Source organism: Candoia aspera, chromosome 3 (assembly GCF_035149785.1).
Source record: "Candoia aspera isolate rCanAsp1 chromosome 3, rCanAsp1.hap2, whole genome shotgun sequence".
In the NCBI taxonomy this organism is placed as follows: Eukaryota; Metazoa; Chordata; class Lepidosauria; order Squamata; family Boidae; genus Candoia; species Candoia aspera.
Genome location: NC_086155.1, coordinates 46,296,372 through 46,319,789, shown reverse-complemented (window position 1 = coordinate 46,319,789; position 23,418 = coordinate 46,296,372). Strand labels below are relative to the sequence as shown.

The following is a 23,418-nucleotide window of genomic DNA, read 5'->3' as shown; positions in this document are numbered from 1 at the left end:
CTTCGTTACCATAATTTATGTATGTTATAAAAATCAGCTTTTCTTGCAATAGAATTTAATTTAATACAAAACAGTAGTAATGGGCTACATTTTACAAAGTATTTGAAAGGTAAGATGGTATCTAGATTAAAAAATGAATCTCATACAAAGCAAATATGTCCATATACGTATGGAAATAATATAAAAGTCAAGATATTTAGAAAGCAATCACTGCAATGCTTTGGTTCATCACATGTTAAACAGAACATAGTTTGCAGGTTTTGCAAAAAATTTTTAAAAAAATTAAAGATCTGAAACATTCAGAAATCACAAGTAAAATCTAAGCTTGCTTACTTGCATTGCTTCATATAATATGGTTTGTTTGTTTTTGGTTTAGCATGTTGCCTGAACCCAGCAACTATCATTTATGAAAGCAGTTTTTTTATTGCTTAATGTTTATGCAAACTCAGCCAAGTGTGGTTTATTGGGCAAAGCATGATTAAAGAAACCATGTCTTAGCACAGTGTGTGAACTCAATCTAAAAGTAGTACATTCTTCTTCGTTACTTACTTTGACTCCTGGTTGAGCTTTACCCAACTCATGCCTTCCAGATGTGTTGAACTACAACATCCTAATAATTCCCAGCCAGTAGGAGTAGGAGATTGTAATCCAATACCTCTGGAAGGCAAAGAATGGGGAAGGCTGCCCAATTTTCTACCAATATTGTCTGACTAATGCCAATATTATCATTTAACATCTATAAAAAATCAGCTTTGTTGGGCCACAAAAAAACAAAGCAAAGGCAATGCCAAATTCTTCAGAACTGAACTGGACACAACTGTTGTCCTCCCTGGAATGCTCCTTTCCTCCAAAGCTCTGATGTGCTTACCATACAAAACATGCAGGTATCCATATGTCTTGCCCTATGGGTGAAAACTGAGTCTACTTCAATTGCAAAAATGGGTAGGGGAAGTTTTAACCAACATCACAATATCACTGCTTTTGATTTTTTTAAAAAAAACTTATTATAGGAGTACCTTTTGAAAGAACTCCCATATTATAACTAACAAACATAATCTCACAAAGTTGTAATTAGTATTTTTTGAAAATCTTCCACTAATGTCCTTTCTTACCAAAACAAATCAGCTGTCCAAAGAGCCTGCTCAAAGGAACTTTCCATTCTATGCACTCATTCTAAACAAAGAACTCAAAGGACTCAGAGGATTAATATACACTGTGATTGTTGTTGCTAACATTATTATTGCTGCTGTTGTTATAGGGAACAACAGAAATTAAAGTCTTCAGAATTCACTAATTAGGGAGGAAATGTTTACCTCTGTTTTCCCTCATGGCCAAAACATTTGGATCCTGTTCAGGAAAGAAAAACAAAATTGAAAATAATGTCAGTGAGTCAAGCACCTTATATATGGTACATAGACATGTTTTAGTTCCCACAACCCACCCAAGTGAGAGATAATGAGGAATCCTGACTTAGTTTATTCATCATATCTTCATAATGAATGGGTAGCTTCACCCATCCTAAATTAAAGCTATCCTACTGTTTTGTTCCAATGTTAGATACCCACTGATCCTTTTATTCTCAGTGCCAACATTCTCCAGCCTAAGGTCCTCCAGATGTATGGACCAACTCCCAGAATTCTTAGCAACAGCTAAGTTAACTGGGGAATTTACTTATGGAAGTCTACATATCTGGAGGAAGGTTGCAGAAGGCTGCTCAAATTATTTATCTACAATGTTTGGCTTGATTCTTCACTCTACCAATTTATATGACTAAGGCAGGCTAGCACTTTGACCCTGTGAATGTTAACTCAGAAGTCAGCTCTAAAGTCTTAAGTAAGCACATTTCCAGACACTGATTTTTTTAATGTTTATGTTTTATTTTTTGGTTACCTCCTGGGCAGCAGGCGTTTCCTTTGATCACATTATTGGTCATAAGCTTGGGAAGGCTCAGATTGGAAATGCTACTTTTAAAATAGATCCTCTCTCAGCACAGTCTCAACATGAGGGTCCGCCTCAAGTTCCATTCCATCTGCTAATGCTAATGGCTTAAAGTATAGTCTGTTTACCCACACACTATATGTGTCATGCAGATCAAGATGGTGAAGAATGAGGGAATATTCCATTTTTTGTCTTGTTAAGACCATAGTTACCAATCACTTTATCCTAAACTATTTCATTAGCTGGTCTGGGTTCACACATTGCACTAAGTCCTAATGTGATTTATTTGTTCTGGGCTTAGCACAATGCTTGAACCACTCGTTATGACTCAGCATTATGTAAGACCAGGCCATGTAGATGTAGAATATGAAAGAGACCCAAATGGATTGAAGTTCAGTAACTTAAGCTCCAATCTTTTATACATAGTAGTCAGAGTCTTACTTGTCTGGAGTGGCACAGACGTCTAAGTAAGTAAGTAAACTCGCCTTCTCTGAAAAAGGTAGAAAGAACAATGGCTCTTTTGCAGGGAGCAAAGAATTTCAAGAAAGCAAGGGGACAGAATTCAACATAGCATGACTGTAGTTAAAAGGAAAAATAAGTGGCTATGACAGCACCTCTTATTCTTTCTTCATATAGTTACCAAATTCCAATCTCATCTTTTTCATCTATTTAGTTCTGATGCTCAGATTCAGTCTCACTGTTTCTGAATTTCAGACTTTTATTTCTTACCTTCTGGATTTTGGGCTGCATGCGAGATGGACAAGGCGGTAGCTGATTCAGGGCTGCAGTGATTTCTTGGGATTCCACAGCAGCCAAAGCATTGCAAATGGCCATGACAGACTGGACTACCCGCTCTGCTTTCAGCTGGAAATCTCCCTGGAAAAATAATTGAAGACAGACTCACATCTCAAATGCAAATCAAGAACAAGCTATAATGATGTTTGCATTAACACATGGCTTGGGAGCCTGACAATCTCCAGGATCTAGCAAACATGGATGTGGAATTCAACTATTTCCTCTCCTTTGGTATCACTGGGAGATTTCTTCCCAAGAGCAAGAACACCTTCAGAGCAGGATTTTTTTTTTCCATAGAATTGCAGCATGAAAAGACAGGCTTCCCTATCAAGTACAGTTCTGTTAACTTCCCAAATGAAATATCACCTCTTTCCATGTAGCCAAAATGCTCTTTGCATTTTAAATCAGTATTGTCCATTAGAAAATCACATCTAATCACTGAGTTTATACATTATACTAATCACTAAATTCAGTGCTTTGTTTTAACTGTAGTTTACTAAGCAAGCTCTCATAGCATAGCTGACACATAAACTAGGGTTTATAATCTACAGTGGCTAAATTCACAAGCTGTGATTAGCCAACATCCTGTCCTAACTAACTGCATTATAACTTAGCATAATGAATGAACCAAATCTCAATTTTGTATGTTGTTGAAAGGCACATGACATGCAAGCATTTTTAAATGAACAAATGGATATAAGTACATACATATTAAGGCCATCATACATACAGAGATTAAACTCGAATTCTGCATTTCACAAGGGCATAGAGTTAACATCTCTTACTGCTATCTCAACATTGTTTCAGTCTGAGTAATATAGCATTATGGAATAGATCAGGGTAGCACAACATGGGGAGGGTTGTTTTTTAACACTTTTATCTTACTGCCAGCAGCCATAACAATGCTAGCTTAATGAAGGTGTTCCTTCAAAATATAGTTTACCGTAGCAATGAGTCCTGGGGGGTTGGGTGGGGAGAGAAAAAGAATAAATCTTTTTCACCTCCCTTTCAAAATCTTTCCCCTGGAAAAGGGTTATTAGCATGGAGCCACTCTAAAATGAAACTGCAATCAGTTTTAGGTATTTTTAGATTCTTCTGTTCTCTGCATTCTTTTCTCTCTATTGAATTAACTTAAGGTACAGTGAAATCCCACGTGCCATCTGGGCAACTTCAAAGTTGAGCAGCAGCAATGTCATTACATGCCTATTTCTAAGCCTCTTATTACTCATATTACTCTTACTACAGGGAACAATTACTGTTAAAAAAGATTGCTGAAACTTTATTATAAACTTCTTAAACCTGACTTATAAAATCAAAAGCTGAGTGATTATTCTGTATGTAAAATTCTGTGTCAGGGTTAAGTTGCCCTGATGGCCTCAAGAAAAAGGTTTTTTTCTCTGCACCAAACCAACCAGGCTCAAGGTCACATAGACACCAAGAAGCTTCACACCTGATTAAAACACCTGGATGCAAGCCCTTCTACCTTATTTTGTGTGTTTGTGCCTTCAAGTCACTCTTGACTCCTGGTGACTATCTGGACTAGTCCCTGGAGTTTTATTGGCAAGGTTTTCCAGAAGTGGTTTGCTAGTGCCTAGGGCTTCCTAGGGCTGAGAGAAAGTGACTGGTCCAAAGTCACTCAGCTGGCTTTGTGCCTAAGGCAGGACTACAATTCACTATCTGCTAGTTTCTAGCCTGGTGCCTTTAACCACTACACCAAACTGCCTCTCCTTCTACCTTATAGCTAGACATATATAAAAACTAGAAGTGTTAAGCAGGGGGGGAGGAGGAGGAGGAGATTGTTGGGCATTCCTGGAGTTGTTCTCGTATGGCATGGACTAGAGATACAGTGTGCCTCAAGGAACAGGCAAAGGAGGACTCTGTAGTCAAAGGAGGACCAGCAAGAGCAAGCAGGACCCAAGGGAGAGAACTGCTCAGTAGACTGGCTGGTGGAGCAGGTCCTTTTGGAGGACAGGCCAGACGTCAGCAAGGATAGCTTGACAAAGGTGTCAAAATCAAAGAAGCTCAGGAAAGTGTTATTTTTCTCTCTTCCAGTTCCCAGAAATGAAAGTACTGAGAGAAGTTGCATGAGTCAGGGACAGCAGGAGACTCTAAAAAGCTCTGTTTGGAGTTTTCTCTGTAGTACTGTCTATGTATATTAGTTAAGTCAATTAGTTAAGTGTATCTATTGAAAATGTATATAAACTATCTACCTAAGAGCACCACAATAAAAATTGTAATTTAGAGAAGAACAGCCTGTCCCTTTTCTCACCCTCTGACAAATCCTGTTTAGCACATAAAATATCAAGAGAAGTATATCAATTTCAACAAATCAAAGACAGCAACTCAATTAAACTTGAGATGGTCTTTCTTTCTCTTCACCATCTTTGTGACCAAAAAATAAGCAGCAAGATGTGGAGAAACTATTACTTCCGTTTCCCTCTTAAATTCAAATAGGACTTCACTCGAAACACATTAAATTCCTTCATGCAGAATTTGGAAGCATGTGATACTACCAACTTCTTCCACCAATATAATTCCAGAGTGATTGCTTCAGAAAGCATGGACAGAATTGCCACTAAGGGGCACTATTGTTCATTGCACCCATTGTCTGCAAAATGCAGGTAATGTATTGGCTAAGCGTCCTGAGAAGGTTCTGTAGTATATAGTTTGTAGGGATCAAAGGTGCAGAAGATGTGGAAGAAAGGTCTACAGTTCTCATCCTTCACTGGACAGCACTTGAAGAAACAGGATTCCATAAAGCAGAATGGGAGGAAGGAAGGGAATAGATGTGTATCGAACAGGAAAAAAAAGATGTAGAGTTTAGAAATTCTTCTCTCTGGAAACTAATAATTTCTGCAACTTCAGTGAGGACACTCATCTATAAAAGCATTATTTTTCCTTTTTACAGAGGCTCTTAACAGCTCAATCTTTTACAATATCAAATATGAATTTTTTAGGATTATATACATGTTTTGAAATTATGCCCCAGACAACTAGATACTTCTTTATGAATAATCTCTGAAATGGAATAAGAAATAAAATAAAAACTCTCTCTGTTTCTCTCACTCTCATATGTACAAGTTACATGAAAGCTCCATAATACTTGTTCCAAGTAGCTTACCAATTATTGCTTTCTTTTCCAAATTAGGATAGATTGGGGTATACACATAAATATATTTAAGCTTTACCTCGTTTTGCATTGTATTTCTTTTCCCTTTGATAACATTGTTATTTTTTCCTTCTCCATGCATACATTTCTTTATAAAACGGCCCCATATTTTATGCATCTAATGATGCAGGTTCTGACCCTTAAAAGTTTTGGGCATAGTGATACAGTCACCTTTAAGGTGCCACAAATGCTGTCAGTGCAAGCTTATGAAGTAAGTCCCATCAAATTGAGTGGGCCTTATTCTACAGGATTGTGTTCTTAAACTATGGATTCGAAAATAGGGAAAGTCAAAGGAAATACCAGCTGCACTTACAAAAAAAAAACCTGAAGGTTTCAGTATGCCTCCTCCTTGGAATGACCTGCCACTCTAAACTCATGTTCTTTGTTCTTCCTCAATTCCCTTTTCCCACTTTTTTGTATCATGGCTGTGTCCTTACATACACAGAGTGTTTTATCTTTCAGTAACTATAGCAGTAAGAAAATACAAGGAAAAGAGAAGGAGAATGTTCACCACAGTGAAGGCCATGTAGTTCATCTGCAAGAACTCCAGTTTATGAGACTGTAAAGATCTCTTGCTTACCTATCCCTTACTTCGGTGACTCATATGATCTAGAACAAACATTCTAATCTCTGCATCAAGGGTTGAATAACATAGATTATTCTAAATGGAAAGAAAAAGCTGTGTGAAGGCCAAACCTTCACAAAGATCTGACACTGGCTGCAAAAAAAATGCATTTATGCTTACATATACAACTATCTCTAAAAGGAAGAAAAACTGAAACAAAGAAGAACTTTCTACCTTATGTTGCTCTTCTGACAATGTAAAGAATAAAACCAGAGAACCACTTCTCTACACACAACATTTTTCTTTCCTTTTTCTGCTTTGACTGATAGTTCACGGTGCTATGTAGCTCAGCCTCTTGGCTGCAATCCAAAGCACACGTATGTCTGGCAGCCCTGACTTTATGTTGGGAAATTTGACTCTCATCAAGCAGTCAAGATGGAATGAGGAAGATGTGAAGCGAGCAAGAACTGCATTAACTGCCTATCTTTACAGGCAGACCTAGCCCCATTAAAGAAGCACTAAAAAAACCCTCTCTAATCAGTTTCAGAAAGGAAATAAAACAAGCTGTGAGCAATGAGATGTTGGGGGAATGGGCTGGAGGAAACCACAATGGGGAAATGTTTACCACTTATTTTCTCCATATTATCGCAAAATATATTGTGTATTGTAATAATATTGTTTTCAGTATCTTCAAATGAGCAAGCAAAGCACACAGATGTTATACTGCTTTACAACAGAGATGCACAAGCCACGGCCAGCATGTACCTGCCTCCCTCACCCCAAAAGTCCTGGATGGGGCTCTCCCAATTTGCCACCATTTTAGTAGTAAACCTATAAATCATAGGGGTGAGAAACAGCCCTTTTATGCTGAAGTCTAAGTGTCTTGCACAGTAATACCAAGCACTGTCTTGCATCTCTTGGTCCCTCAGGCAACCATCCAGTATGCTGCCAGTGAAACTGAGGAATGTACCTCCCAACACTTCCCACATCTATCCTGCTCACCATTACTAAAATGCAGCCATGGCAGCCTAGGCCCAGCTGCTGGCTTCTCTTTTTTCATGTCTGATTTTAATTTTTACCGATACCACGCCAAACAGTGATGCACCTCCTCTGCAAGCCCATGCTACATGTTTCTTCAAGTGCCACCCTTTGTGCTGCCCCACATACTACAATTGTTCATGCATTCCAGCCCTATCTACTCTGGGGCAGGCAGCCCCAGCTATGTTCCAGAACACTAAATTCAGCATTCAGTGCCCAAAAGGTTGCTTATCATATAATACAAAGAGGTTTACTGTATATCAAAATGGGTAGAAGCAAAGCAACCCTAACCTGTGATTACCTCGGCTATGAATTTTATGAATTTTTTATGATTTTTATATGCTTTTCTATTGTTTTTGTTTTTAAATTGTTGTATGGTACTTTTTTGTTCTTTTTATATCCATTTTAATTGTTTGTAAGCTGCCCAGAGATAGATAGATAGATAGATAGATAGATAGATAGATAGATAGATAGATAGATAGATAGATAGATAGAGCCCAGAAACCTATTCTGCTGCTGTTCATGCAAGCAGTGGCAGGAAGCAGGATTCGTGGCTCAAGAACATGAAGATAATGGTGTACGGCTTGCAGTGGGGTGGGTGGTAGTTGTGGGAATTAGAGATGAGAGTGGGTTAGAAGAAGGGGTGTAGAGTTGCTAGGCTACCCATTGCAATGTTTTGGATGGGTGATTTCATATCCTAGAGACAACAAAGGTATAATACTTACATTTCTAGTAACATGCACTCACATAAAATAATACAGCAAAGTACTAGGTTCCAAATATATGGAAAAGTATCCTTCAGGCAAGACTAGCACCGAATCCAGCAGAGACCTCAGTACTGCCCACCTAGGATGGGTTCCTTAATGGTGGCAGCAGCAATGAAACTCTACAAAGCTACTCATGTGTGGCAGTCTCTCCACTCCATGCTGTTTTATCTTGAGGACGATAAACACAACAGTTGCAGCAGCACCAAACCCAACCCACCAGTTGTCTTAGGCAGCCGGTGCTGCTGCTGGGGGGATTCATCACTTTGATTTCAGTATAGGACCCCTGGGGTCTTGGTGTGGTACTGCTACTAACATGTCCAGCCCATGAGAGGGTCCAATGCACTTGCCATCTCCTGATATTGTCCCCCTAATCCCTGCCCCCCTAATCCCAAGACTGCCCTCTTACCTCAGTTGCTAGGAATGCATCAACCTCATTGTGGAAAGTATCAAAAAGAAGGGTTAGCGCCTGCCTATAGGAAGAAGCAATAATAAACAGCTCAGTATAGAAAATGTTTGTTTCATATGAAGGAGATTTATCTCAAGTCAAACCTATATGCACATTTGTAGCTCAGAACTGTTTGTCCTGACTGGCAATTCTTCGGATTTTTCAGCCACAAGTTTTTCCCAGCCATATTTGGAACTGCCAAGGGTTGAACCTGGAATATTTTGCATGCCAACCATATGTCCTACCAGTGAGTTACAGATTTTCCCTATATGGCCTGCAAAACACAGCTGGCCTACATCAACAATTCAAATAGTGCTATGTCTCTTTAAGTGTCTTTTTGTCATTTAGCATTAGCCTGTATAGTCCACAGAGGCTCAATATATGTACAGCTTCTCTGCCAATTACACTGCAGTTTCATTCATATTTTTTACCTGGTGATGGTCTGCTTGATTGGCCTCTCCTGGAGATGAACATAGTGGTTGAGTGTAGAAGGACTTTGGTCATCATTCATCTGCATTAAGAAAGGCAGTTACTCAACAATACTTAAAACGTCTCTATTAGACTTGCTAAGGCTGCCTGCTGCAAAGCTGCTTGTGCTACTCTTTGATAACGAACCAAGTTGTAAATCTCTGCCCTGGACCAACCAGGTGATGCCATAAAGGTGTTTACCCAGTGCCTGGAGGCTGTTGGGGTTTGGACTGAGGCCTCCACTGAACCCTGGCAAGACCAAGTGGCTGTGGGTTTTAAAGCCCCCAATCCCCTGCCAAGGATCCAGAGATTTTCCATCGGAATGGAGGGACACTTCCTTAGTGCGCAACTTAGGGGTCCTCCTAGACTCATGACTCCTGCTTGAAGAGCCAATGGCAGCCATATCTAGGAGGATCTTTTCACAGGTTCACCTTGTGTACCAACTGCACCCATTCCTGGACCTTGCTCACAGTGACTCACACCTTAGTCACCTCCCATTTGGATTTCTGTAATGTGCTCTACACAGAGCTGCCCTTGAAGAGCATTCAGAAGCTGCACCTGTTCCAGAATGCAGTGACATGGACTTTTTTGGTGTTTCTTTTAAAGCCTATATAGCACCACTGCTCTGCGAGCTGCACTAGCTCCCAGTGGATTTCTGGGAGGTGCTGGTCATTACCTATAAAGCTTAGATGGCACAGGGCCAGGCTATTTGCAGGCAGCCTGACTCCCATACTCTCTGTTCATCCTACCACATCTAGCAGGGAGGGCATGCTTTGGGTTCCTTCCATTAAATAATGTCATCTTATTAGACCCCAGAGTCAAGCTTTCTCTGTGGCAGCACCTGCCCAATTAAACAACATCCCTCTGGAGATCCAGATGGCCCCAGCCCTGTTAATTTTTTGTAAGCTATTAAAGACCTGGCTGCTCCCCCAGGTATTTGGGCCAGATGGTTAGGCAAGCTCTGTTGGTTATGAGTTGGGTTGTATTAGTGACCTTGGACATTATGGTTGCTGCTAAATTGTTGTTTTTAACCCTTGTATGCTACCCAGAGCCCTTATGACTGGCCATATAAATTGAAAGAATGAATGATGCTTTTAACTACAAAAGATATTAGATGCTTAAATCAGTTTCACAAGAGATAGGGCACTGAATTTCTCTCTGACAAAAGGGTTACTTATTTATTCATTAGCAGGAACAATCTTGTTTCTAGAAAACATAGTTTCTAAATCTGATATAGATTTCTGAGGCAAGCAGAATAGACCTGCAGGACTGCCCACTGGAAAAAGGTATCTTAATATGCTAAGCAGATGATTTTATTTATTATTTATTTTAATTTCTATCCCACCTTTATTATTTTTACAAATAATTCAAGGCAGGAAACATACCTCATACTCCTTCCTCCTATTTTCCCCACAACAACAACCCTGTGAGGTGGGTTGGGCTGAGAAAGAGTGACTGGCTCAAGGTCACCCAGCCAGCTTTCATGCCTAAGGTGGGACTAGAACTCTCAGTCTCCTGGTTTCTAGCCCGTTGCCTTAACTGTTTTCTGGTCTGTTATACAGAAATACTAAAGCAAAGGATTCAGCTCTTGAGTGTTGGTGCATAGACCCACTCTTTTATGAATCACTACCAGCTTGTCATCCTTATTAAGGCTGTTGTCTTGAAGTTACATCACCAATAATTTCTCTAATAGTGGGGAGATGCAATTTGTCCTACATAAAATATCACTGTGGCTGTTGCAGTGCAACAGACACTTTAATTGCGGCAGTGTTAACCAGGTGTAAAATGAAGCTACTAGCTCTAACAAATATTCTCCCTAAATTACTCTACCCTTCCTCTGCATAAAGAGACATTCAGGCTTGATCGTTGTTGTTCTCACTTCCCATGTATCAGCACATCTGATCAAAGTCATATTTGGTATCAGAGATGGACTCTACATTGCAGGTGGCATTGAACAGATGCCATACTTTGGAGTTACTATGATAATTGCAATTTGCCTCTGAGGACTTTGGTGGGCATGCCAGTGATATTACCAGAGGGGGCAGGGCTGAGCTTTTGGGTTTATTTGGGGACGTTTGGGGAGGGGATCTTTTTAAATTTATTTATTTATACTTCAAATATATATTAAGCCTCAAAAACGATTAGCACAGCTCTCTTAGGGTATATTTTATTATGAGAGGGATTATATTTGTGGTACTGAATGTCAGCAGTGTAATCTCAGATGCCTCCAGGGACCACAAAAATGGGTCTAAGACTGTAGAGAGCATTTGCTCCCCTCTTGTATTAGACACATGCTGATTCTTGCTGTTCCTCATTAAGAATGAATAAAGCTACAGTCCTGAACCAAAGGTTTACAGCTAGACAAGCAACAGTGGCAAATGCAGCTCCATTGTTGATTATGAATGAAAAACATTCAAACAAATGTTAATATTAAAAAATAATATGAAGAGTTTAAGTTAAGATCTTGTCCTAGCCCCCAACATATAAGAAGTGATTTTCTACCATCCATACATACTCTTATATGATGACCTTAGAGGAAGTACAGCACGTGTTTCATCTGAATTAGAACTGGCAGAGATAATACATGGCTAAAAAGCAACAATTTTGTCTGAGCCTGTTTTTATGTTTACTAGCCAGGCATTTACCGTCCTAGCCAGGTCATTGCAAACAGCCTTCCTCTTCATCAGCTGCAACTGGATATCTATGTCAAACTTCCTGCAGTGTTGAATATATTCATGATTTCCTAGTGGATGTTTGCTGGAATGATACAAACAAATATAGAAAATGTAATTAAAGTTTTTTTTCCCCCTGTATATTACCGAGACTATTTAGTAGCAAAGACTTCTAAAATCCCTGTTAACCAGATGTATACTGGCCTACACATAGGCATCAGGTGCAAGCCATGATATCATTGTGCAAATGACATAAATTATGTAATTTATGACAGCAAGGGGGCACAACTGACACAAATTACATAATTCATGTTCTTTCTACAATGATGTCATGATGCATCTGATATCCCTTGCTTCCTCTTGCCCCATCTCCTCACCCCCTGGACACCCATGATTCTGTGTATAGTGGAGGACAAGGATATCCACCTCTACAACTGCTTGGCTTGGAGACAATGAGCAAATCATGCAATTCGTTATACGGTCTACCTCAGTTCTCTTCCTCAAGAGAGCTATTTGCAAATTCAATCATCGTTATTATGTATGTTTGTGTGTGTGTGTATATATATGTATGTATGTATACACACACACACATTTATGGTTTTCCATTGTCCAGTGGAAAACAAATGTAGCAGGTAAAGCTTGTGACTCTTAAGAATTAAAGGTAGACTAATTTAATTTTGTAGTATGTGATTTAAACTAAAAAAAACCCTGACTGACAGAAAAAGAAACAGGAAACCAAAGATGACTATTCCACCATTTCCCGGAAGCTTGTATCTACCAAAACAATTTGAGATTCAGATGCTTCTAAACCCAAATTTTATGAAGTCCTGTAAACAAAATTTGGACTGTTGTTCACAATCATAATGAAGCTATACCAATAGAGGGTTCAATACAATGTTCAAGGTCAGACCAAGTCATTTTGCTGTCTAAGGGAAAGGTCAAGAATGGGAAGGAGATACCTTTTATGTATAGAAGACAATAGAATTTGCAAGTAATAAAGCAGTTCCTCTGCTCAGGGATATCAAAGACAGCAGGTTAATTTAGAGTGCCCAGGACAGGCTACGTGGCCTGCGCAGTCTCCCCTCCAGTAAAAGAAATGGTTGGAAGGGCTCAGGAGGAAGGGGCGGTCACCTCATATAGCCGCAGCAGGAAGTCTGGCCCTTTTACCTGCTAGTCTAAAAGGAAAAGTTAGTACTTATCTCTCTCCACCCTACATCCTGGCCTGCCCTAAACAGCACAGCTGTCATTACAAAAAAGTGATTCTCAGGGGCTGGAGAGAGAGAAAGAGAGGGTGTGCTGCTTTTAAAGGGAAGAAAGAAAAGCAGAGTAAAACAAAATCTCAAAGGCTGGGAAAAGAAGTTTTTTAAAAAGTCAGAAGTGCTACCAGAATAGTCTTTTATTTTAAGGAAGTGCTACAAAATCTTAAAGACTTGTAAAAAATATTCATTTGATATGCAGGCAATTTGCAACACTTAATTCAGATACCACACCGATTATTTTAAAAGGTGAATTTTTATTTTAATGGCATTATGTGCTCCTATGTTCTTGGATACAGTGAATTAGGACTCAACCAACTAGTTAAGTATATAATTTTGGGCTGGTCATCTACAATCCAATGGCTGGGCAGGGAGGCACCAACGGCTTCTGGTGCTGTTCTCCTTGGCTTGCTCCGCTGCTACTCTGCCCCACAATCATTTTGCATCCTACAGAAGCAAGGAGACAGTCTGTTGTAAGAGGTGAGCATCCATGGATGTCCTCCCTGGATGTTTCTTGACTATTTTTGGAAGTGAGAAAGAATTGCTACAGCCCACTGATAGCTAAAGGACAATAGTGTTTCAGCATATACTTTTCATGCAGAAGATGTTGGGTTTACTTCCTAGTTTATTTATTTATCCAATTTCAAGGCCACCCAATTCCCTGAAAACTCTGGATATTTTTTTTTAAAACACATAAAAAAAGAACACAACAAACTAGAAGAACAAAACTGCACCTGTAGACCAGCCATAATAAAAAGGGCTCCCAAAGGATAGGGTGGAAGCCTCAAATATAACAGGTGATGTGAAAGACTTCCTGCCAGAGATTCAGGATAACTGTTGCTAATCAGAGCAGGCCAAATGACAAGATGGCCAAGGAACCTTTCTGCTATTAGGCAGATTTCTACATTCCAGATTCTAGCTTCTCTCCCAGTTATCCAAATAAGTAGCAGCAAATCCATTTCAAATCTAGTTTTAGCCTGATGAATTTGCTTTTCAGTAATAATGGGGAAATGATGGGGTCTAGCATATGATAGGAAGCATTAGAATATATTACAATGTCTTTTCCTTATATACACTGAAGACACCCTTGCCTTTATTACTAAAATTGGAACATATAAGACAAAAATTATCACTTATAGGCTAACTGAATTATTAGCATTCCTCTATATGGGCACAATGTTAACAATAAAAAAAGTGGAAGATGCAAGGTGTTGACATTTGAAACACCACACTATAAGTCTTGCAAGTAAGAAGCTTAACTAAGGCAGCACCAAACAAATATTGTGATAAATCTAGGCTTCCAAATGAATCAAGATCAGGAAGAAACATTTGTCTTATTTCCAGGAAGAGCAAGATGTGCAGATTGACTAACGTTTCTGAGAAACCTCACTCCTTCTGCATGTCAGGCTATGCAGAATGCTAATTGGGTGGTCCTTATGGAAAAAAAGCATCACAAGTTATTTAGCAGCATTACAAGGTTGTGAACCATGACAGTTGCACGGATTTATGAAAACAGGCATGATGTCTGAGTTACGTCTTTCATTTCTATCCCCTTCTTTTCATTTGATATCAACAAAATATTTGCTTAGAAGCTGGGGGAAAAGTTGTCAGTTTCCCAGTGTTCTCCTCAGTTTTTTTTAAAAAAAAATTATAAAAACAAAACTCAAACTCAAAAGCATTGTCACTTTAGAAGATGAACAGATTGTCATTTGCTTAGATTATATTTTCAGAACAATATCCTACCTCCTCACCTTATCTTCCAATATTGCCATTATGGATTTTGTAATCCATGCTTAAATACATAAAAATAACGAGTATTCTTCCCTTTTGTCTGAGTTTGTCATCGACATACTCAAAAGTGCTGTACGCTACAGCATTTCTGCTTTGAGAATAAAAGCGATTTATTACTGATTGCTGAGTCAGCAAGAGAAGCTACAAAAATGTTGCGGAACATTAAGCCAAAACTGCAGCAAAGTTACCCTGGGGATAGCTGTCTGAAAGGAGAGATCAGCAGTTCAGAACATTAGTTTATGTACAAAGCTTTGTATCCCTCCATATATCTGGCATGTATTACTGAGATCTGGCTGGGCCCAGGGGGTAAGGGGGTGCTCCTCTCCAGGGCTGGGATGGGGGGTGGGAGTGTTGCTATTGTTTTTTGGGAGACTAAGGTTTGTTGGGGGTGCTGCCTTGCAGATAAGCCATGTGTGAGATGCTACTTGTGAGGCTGGGCCTTTGGGACCAGTTGGTATTGCTGCTATTGTATCAGCCTCACTGCTGCATAGCAGCTCTCCTCCCCATGCTGCTCAATGCAGTCCAGTTGATGGTAGAGCTCCCAGGCTTACTGTTCTGGACTTCAACCTGCCTTCCCTAGAGACAAACTTAGAGGCAGCCCAGGAGTTTATGACCATCACAGCAACCATGGATCTGTCCCAGCTTATTATGGGCCTGACCATGATGGGTGTGTGTGTGCGTGTTCGCACGCACGATATTAGATCTGTCTCAGGGCAGGTGCAATGTGATCTATTGTTGGGGATATTACCATCTGGCCATGACAAGTGTCATGAGTAAGGATGGCGAGCAGGGGGCTCCCATCCAGACTGTTAAGCGCATGCGTAGCACTGAGGAATTGGTCAGCCATTCAAAGAGACACAGATCGGGACCGCCTTAACCTTTGGGGTTTATATGTCTGGGTTTTTCCCACGCTTCTTCAGTTTGTTAGGATTCCTGTTATGTACTAGCAATAAACATTAGAGACCAGTTCCTTGTCTCAGCGTGTTCCCTGGCTGTTAGGACAACAAGGGATGTTATGTAATGGCCTTAAGCAACAGGAGGAACAGCCACTACCAAGGCAAAGGTCAGATAAAAGGAGCCTGAGTCCAGGGCAAGAATGTAACGTAAGTAAACATCTTAGGCAAGTCCCTCCCTAGTTCACACAAAGATAAAAGGGAGGAGGGAAATGCAATCAGACTTGCAAGATTTTATTACTGTAGCTTTACAATAAAAGTAGTACTGACCTACCTGGCATTGGTTTCCTGATCTGATCTACCTTGAAGGGCTGACATATTACCGTCTCTTGTCATGGCCAGATCACTCCCTGTTGACCCTGGTGTTTAATCAGCCTGCCCTAGGAGCCTAATGGACCCAGCTGGGTTTCAGAGAGAGCTTGGGGTTGTTCCTGAGGCTTTAATAATGGTTCAGCAGAGGCCTCGGTCATTGGTTGGAATGAGGCAGCAGCAGCCTTAGCTTGGATCATGCTTAAGAGGCCTCTCCCTGTGCGCAGACCCTTATGTACCCCATGGTTTACAGAGGACCTCCTGAGGACAACCCAGAAAGAGACACCTATAAGAAAACTAGAAGTGAATCCAACTAGGTACAGAGTCTTTATTAGGGCCTACCCAGTGGTAATAAAAGTGGCAAAACATACTTATTTCTCAGCTCTTATTGTGTCCTATGAGTGTTGCCTGGTAGCCCAGTTCAGGGCAACTCAATCCCTACTGGGTGAGGAGGGGCCAGGGGAGCACTTGCAGAGTTGCTGTGAAGACTATTCTCAACACCTGGTGGATAAAATCACTTGGATTCATGCCAAGTTGGATTCCAACTAGGCAAGACCTACGGAGTTGACTGAGGCTCAGTCTTGTGATATTATCTGGGATGAGTTTGATCCTATTAATCCTGAGGAAATGGACAGTAGCTGTGAATCTTGGGTCAATGGATCTGGGAACAGGAGAGCTTGTATTCTTGAGCCTGAGTGGACAGTACCCTGTTTAGACTCTGTGTGCAATTTGGGGGTCCTCTTGGACTCACAGTTCTTGCTGGTAGAGCAGGTAGCAGCTGTGGCCAGGAAGGTCTTTGAACAACTTTGTCTTATGCACCAATTGCACCAATTGCTGGACTGGGGGTCGGGTGGGGACTTCAATTGGTCCAGAATGCAGGAGCAGAGGTAGTCATGTGTGTTCCTCGTTATGCCCATATGGCACCTCTTCTTCACAAACTGAGCTGGCTTGCAGTAGGCTTCTGGGTGCTAGTTATCATCAATAAAGCGTATGCTGCACAGGACCAGGATATTTGCAGAACTGCTGATCTCACTTGCTCCAATAAGATGGCACATTCCAGGTTCCCTCAACTTATGGGACCTCAGAGGCATGCATTCTGGGTGGTAGCCTCTAACTCTTGGAACAATCTGCCCCCTGAAATATGGTTGGCCCCAAACATGCAGGCCTTTAGAAGGGCAGTTAAGACATCTTTCCCCAGGTTTTGGGTCTGGATGAGTGGAATTCCAGTTGGTTGGGTTGTATTGTATTTTAGTCTGGTCGCCACTTCATTGTTTTAGTTGGTCTTCAATGTGTTCCATTTTGTTGCTGACCTTTTGTATGCTGCCCAGAGTCACTTTGTTTGAGTTGGCAGCCACATTAATGTTGTAAATAAAATGAACATTTTATATGCAACCACTGGGCAGGTTGCAGAGCCTCTCTGAATGAAATGCACCGGTGTCTAGATTGTTATGTGTCAGAACAATAAAATAATCAGGCCATCTATTTGTACTGAGACTTGATAGCATGTAGGAAGCCTATGCTGTTCTTTGTGCTATACTTGCCCTTGGTTTCAGTGTTGCCATGAACACCATGGATTAAAAAAAATATCTAACTATTGTACTATACAGGCTAAAATGCAAGCGGGGCAGTAGCACAGGACTATTTAGAGCAGAGATGGGTAGATTTTCACCCCAGGTGCCAGTCTTTTAAAATTATTATTTTATTGCTGTTGTCAGCATCTGAGAGGGACTGTTCAAAGCGGATATAATTTAGGGGCCCTTCTCTCCTTCCCATTTTTGGGGGGAATTTGTACATTCCAAGCCACCTCCCTTTCTTGTCATGTTAAATTTACTTGAAGTTTAGCATAGCATTTTACCATTGTTTTATATTATTTCCTGCCAAAATCAACAGGAAGTTCTGCCTCTGATAGTTTCCAGTGAATTTGCAGCAGAAGGATCTACCAGGATGCAGGAATTATAGTTCAGGGGTCACATGACAGTGAAGACTTCCTTTCCTTCACTCTTTCCTATATATTTCTGTGCCAGTGACAGAGACGCTATGTGGATTTGCCCTGGTTAAAGAAAGTGGTTAAAATGCACTTCTCCAATGAATGCAAATGATCACCAGAATACTTGCTCACCTGGCCCTGCAGCAAGAAAAAAAAGAAAACAAGTGTCCCTCTCCTTGTTCATTTTGATATCTCAAGAGCTTTTGATACCACCAACCATGATATTTTACTGAATCACCTTATGGGGTTGGGAATTGGAGGCGCTATCTTGCAGAGGACAGGTTCAGGCAGAGGTAATGGGCGAGGAGAAGTTGGCTCAGTGGCCCCTGCTTTGCAGAATTCACAGGAATCTATCCTCTCCCCCCTAATTTTTAACACCTATACGAATCTGCTGGGTGAAGTTATCCAGTAATTTGGGATGCACTATCACCAGATATAACAGTCTGGTGATAGTGCATCCCAAATATAAAGATAACTTTATATTGCCCCCTGGACTATAGGGGAGAGGCTGATGAAGTCCTTTCTTGGTCCTTGGAGGCTCTCAGGATCTGGATGGAACAGACTTGGCTGACACTGAACCCCCAAACAAGATAAGAGGTACTGTTTGTCCACTGAGGTCCTCCATCAACACCAGGGTTAACTTGGGGCAGGCAGGAACTACCCTTGATGGAGCAGATTCATGACTTTAGGGTCTTTTTGGATTCATGGCTCTAATGCAGTGGGTGGAAACTGTGGCTTTCAGCTAGTGCATCAGTTGCAGCCTTGCAAGGTGCAAGAGAACCTTCTAACAGTAACTCATGCCCATATTACCATCCAGTTAGACTAATACAATGTATTTTGGGGCCAACTTTAAAATCCATCTGGAAGCTGCAGTTTGTCTGGAATGCAGTGGCCCAAGTGCTAACTGGAACCAGCCTCTGGAAGTCTCTTTACTACGGGCTCTGAACTGGCTACCAAGTAGCTTCTACATGTCATTTAATGTGCTGGTTATGGCTTTGGGCCCTGGGTACCCATGTAACCACCTGGTCCAACCAGAGTCAACCCAACTTATCAGGTCCTCTTGGGAGAAACTGCTCCTAATGTCCCACTTTTAGGAGGTAAAGAGAGTTGGGCCAGGAGCCACTGCTTCTTGGTAGCAGTGTTGGCTCTATGGAATAGCCTCCCTGTGGAGATCAGGCTCCCTGACTGCATTGAGAAAGATGCAAAAACAGAACTGTTCTGGAGAGCATTCTAATTAGACTGGACCATTTCAGTGGTATTTTTTGAGCTGTTTTATTATTGAGTTGCTATTTTATTATGTTCTTTTGATTTTATGCTGTTTTTGTTCCTACTGTGGATGTTTCAAATGTTTTTTTTATACTGTGTTAACCCCCAAGAGTCATTTGACTATAGCAAGATAGAAACATAATACATAAATAAATAATGGGCTGTCCCATGATTATCACTACAGTCACAACCCTCATCTGAGGAGGTCAAAGCAGCATTAGGGTGGAAGGCATGTGGACCATTGCTATTATCTACTGTCAGCCTTGCTAATCCTTCTCCAGTTAATATTAGGGGGTGAGAACAAATTAAAGCTAAGCAAAACATTCCAGAAGGGAGGAACAGCTTAGGAAGAAAACGGTTTTCTAAGGATCATTTGGGCCATTGTTAATAAAGCAGGGCATTTGCACATCAGGTCATTAGAGCTATTTCCACGTGGATGAAGGGGCAGCAAGGAGCACTTCTGCTCTCTTCATCCAGAACTCAGTGTCCTGCCAAGGAGGCGGATGTATGGCAGGGAAGAGAAGGGGCAGGACAACTAATTTCAATCTGCGCACACACACCCACACACAAAAAGCTGTAGGAGCAGTTTTTACAGGATATACCATATTTGAGTTTTGACTGATTGTTTATTCCCCCTAAAAACCACCAAGCATTTGTACATTCGTTAGTATTCAAGGAACACCTACAAAGCACAGATTATTGTGCTTGACCTTCAAAACAGGGACAATAAATGACAGTCTACCGCCTTCATGGCTTAGTTTTCAAAAGCAAAACTGCTGCTTTTCTCTCTTTTGACAAAGGTATAAGGCAACACATATGGGAAGGATTCTGCAAGGCTGTGTTTAAGGAGAAAAGAAAGACGGAATGGTGCCTTCCCGCACGCTAACAAAGCTGTCCTTGTATACAAACACGACAGCAGTTTCCCTTGCATTAAGCACAGCAGAAAATATCAACCTTCTTATAAGAAAACCACAATTTAGCAAGTGAAGAACAGGTTGCACTTTGCCATTTGTAAAATAGAAGGCAGAATTCACTGTTCAAATGACCACTGGTAATTTGTCAACATTACTTGCCTATCTGAGCAAGAAAAGAGCTTCAGCTACCTGGGACTAAAAAGGTGTCCTTTAAACCACTTCTCCCTAATCTGGCACTCTGCTCCATTGAAGTGCATTCTCCATCACTCCAAGCAGCGTGATTATTGGCCATGCTGACTGGGGGATTGGGTTTATAGTCCAGCATAGCACAAAACACCAAATTGAAAAAGGCTAGTCTAGGCAGAATGAATTAGAGGCCCAAATTTGAAGGGAAGGAATAAAATAAATATCTGAGTAAGGACAGTAAGAGAGCATGTTATGGTTAGACAGGCATTATGAGTAGGATCCAAGAATCATCTTAAACAAAGATTGGGCTTAAGCTGACATCTTTAATCCCATCCTAACTCATTAATCATCTAATTGCATCTGCAACAGCAAGAATATGAGCACACATCAGTACACTTTACAGCAGTTTTCCCCAACTACTGCCTTCCAGAAATGTTGGGAGCACAAATCCTAGCATTCTCAGCCAATAAAGCTGATGCTGACTGGGAATTCTGGGAAGTGTAGTTTCAACACATCTGGAAGGCACATGTTGGTGAAAGCAGCTTTGCCTCCTCCCTTCCTTTATGATATAGATTCCAATAATAAAACAGGGCTTTTCCTTCCCATAAATATGGTGCCAGATTTCTCTGGAAAGAAAATCAAAACAAAGCAAGAGGCGCCTGTGGGTTCTAGGTTGGCAGTGTAGTTTTTTAATTCTTCTGATGCAAATGTCTTGCTTCTGTTTTTAATTAAGTCATGTTACATAAAAGGAAGAGGTTTTTTGCTTATAGCAACGTGTCTACCATGTAAAAATAATATTTTAAAACCTCAGTAAGAAATAATTGGAAGAGTTTCTACTAATCCTTTGGCTTAAAGTCCAGTACGCTCTTCTTCCATTCCTCTGCAGTGGCTCACTCAATTCATTCTACAAGCAGCCAATACATCCCTAGTATTCATCGCAGCCACAAGAGATTTCCAATACTCAAAATGCATATTGAAAGGTGCTAATACATTAAGTGATTCCAAAAGCGATAGGTTGAGATCTCTGAGCTGTTTAGGCACACATATGTGCATGTATCCACTTACTGCCTTTCACCGATGAAAAGAAAGCCAGGCTGTAGTTTGAGTCACATTGATGGTTGCAGACTTCCACAAAGATACATAAAAAAAATTCTCAGAGTTACCCATAATCACAGAATCTGGGAGGTTTGTTTCTTTTCAGTGCACCCGCTCTCCAGCTCTCTGTCTCTCACACATATTAAATGGTTCTCTTCTGAGAGTTCTGTGGTTTTAAAGACCATTTCTTAACAAGCAGCTCCCAGTAATAATCAGTTTGCAGTTGCCAGGTTGCATACTCAGTCACTGTAACCGGACCACAAGCTCTTAAGTTTAAAACTACAATACTACATAAATGAGTAATTTGTCTGGTTGGAAATACAGCACACCGTGGTCAAGAAGGACAGGAGGAGCGGTCTGAATGGTCTACTAAATGTTTTGAATACTAGCTTCTGGTTGGTTGACTGACAGCTCACCAATGAGGAAGGTTATTGATTTTCCCTTGAAAGCATATGGTATTTTCATTATTCCTCCAAGGGAGATTTCATCTACTCTAAAAATGACATAATTCCAATGAAAAGAAAAAAGAAGCGATTTTTGTTGTTCAAAAACAAAACATAAAAGGAAATATTTATGTCACTAATTTATCAATCAAAACTTGCTAGAAACAAAATCATGTCTGAAGGATTTGCAGTGGTTCTCAGCTTACACACCAGCATCATTTAATTATCCCTTGACTACCCTTGCCAATGTACATGCAAATAGGACCATGGTAGAAAAGCTGTCAGGATAGCACAAATCGGTTTTCAGCTGTAATTATTCAACTGCAACAAGTAATGTATAGATCTCCCACATTTTCTGCTTGAGGATGTCTCTGCATCCCCTCTTCCATTATAGTTGCTCAGATTTTAAACTGAAGGTGGTTTTTTATTTGGCTCATTTGTTAATTTATTTAAGCATCAGTGTTGTCACAGCAGCTCTTGAAATAGCTCTCCTATTAAGCCTGCATTTCATACACAGAGCATTAACTGTATTTTTCCAAAGCCAACCAACATCTCTTATAGAGCAAATCATTTCAGATATTGTAAACTTAAATATCCCTAACCCAACTCTAGCAGATGCTAAAACAATTCCAGAGTATTTGAGAAGTATTCAACTTGGAGGCTGTGCAATTTGGATTAATATCATGAAAACATGGCAAAAATTCATCGATTTATTTATTTAACAAATTCAAACCCCACCTTTTTTACAACGTGTGGCAATCTTTCAGTCTTCAGAAATCTAACACAAGATTTTGTGGGATTATTCTAACTTAAGGAAATATGTAAGCACATGCAGACTAAAGCGATATAAAACCTGTTGTCATTACTGTTACTTTGGCATAGTTATTGTTGGATGATTTTAAAAGACACTGTAAGTAATTCGTGTGGAAATGAGAGTTACTGAGATAGTTAAACAAGCAAACTTGGTTACGTATTTCTTCACTGTTCACAAGATCACAGGATGAAAATGCACAATGAGGACAAAACAAAAACAAAAAAACAGACAGGGCAATGGCAATCTTTTATATGTCTATTCAAAAACAAATTCCACTGATTGCAATCTAAGCTTTTCATGTACATATACATATATATATATATATATAAAACCCACTCACTCACTTTTGGAGGAATTCCTCTAAACCACATAGTTTGAGAACAAAATCATCCACATCAATGTTGCACAATTCATCATGAGTGTAACACAAGGTCTGGTATATGAGTAAGTCCACTGTAGAGGAACCTGCATGGGTAGGAGGGAGGGAGGGAAGGGGAGAGTAGTCAGCATAATGATTTCCAAGACAAAATCCCATGGAATTCCTCAT

The 23,418-nt window shown here is 40.3% G+C and overlaps 1 protein-coding gene across 2 annotated transcripts in view; it reads right to left on the bottom strand.

Annotated features, from left to right (window-relative positions):
• Positions 1-23,418, bottom strand: part of PIK3C2B (phosphatidylinositol-4-phosphate 3-kinase catalytic subunit type 2 beta) — a 112,801-nt gene that overhangs the window by 52,916 nt on the left and 36,467 nt on the right. For both annotated transcript variants that reach the window (XM_063297537.1, XM_063297538.1), the window contains exons 5-10: positions 23,216-23,336; positions 11,831-11,942; positions 9,149-9,228; positions 8,679-8,742; positions 2,668-2,814; positions 1,314-1,347 (exon numbers count right to left, since the gene is read on the bottom strand). In XM_063297537.1, coding sequence (XP_063153607.1) covers positions 1,314-1,347; positions 2,668-2,814; positions 8,679-8,742; positions 9,149-9,228; positions 11,831-11,942; positions 23,216-23,336 — 558 coding nt within the window. The remainder of the gene's footprint in view (positions 1-1,313; positions 1,348-2,667; positions 2,815-8,678; positions 8,743-9,148; positions 9,229-11,830; positions 11,943-23,215; positions 23,337-23,418) is intronic.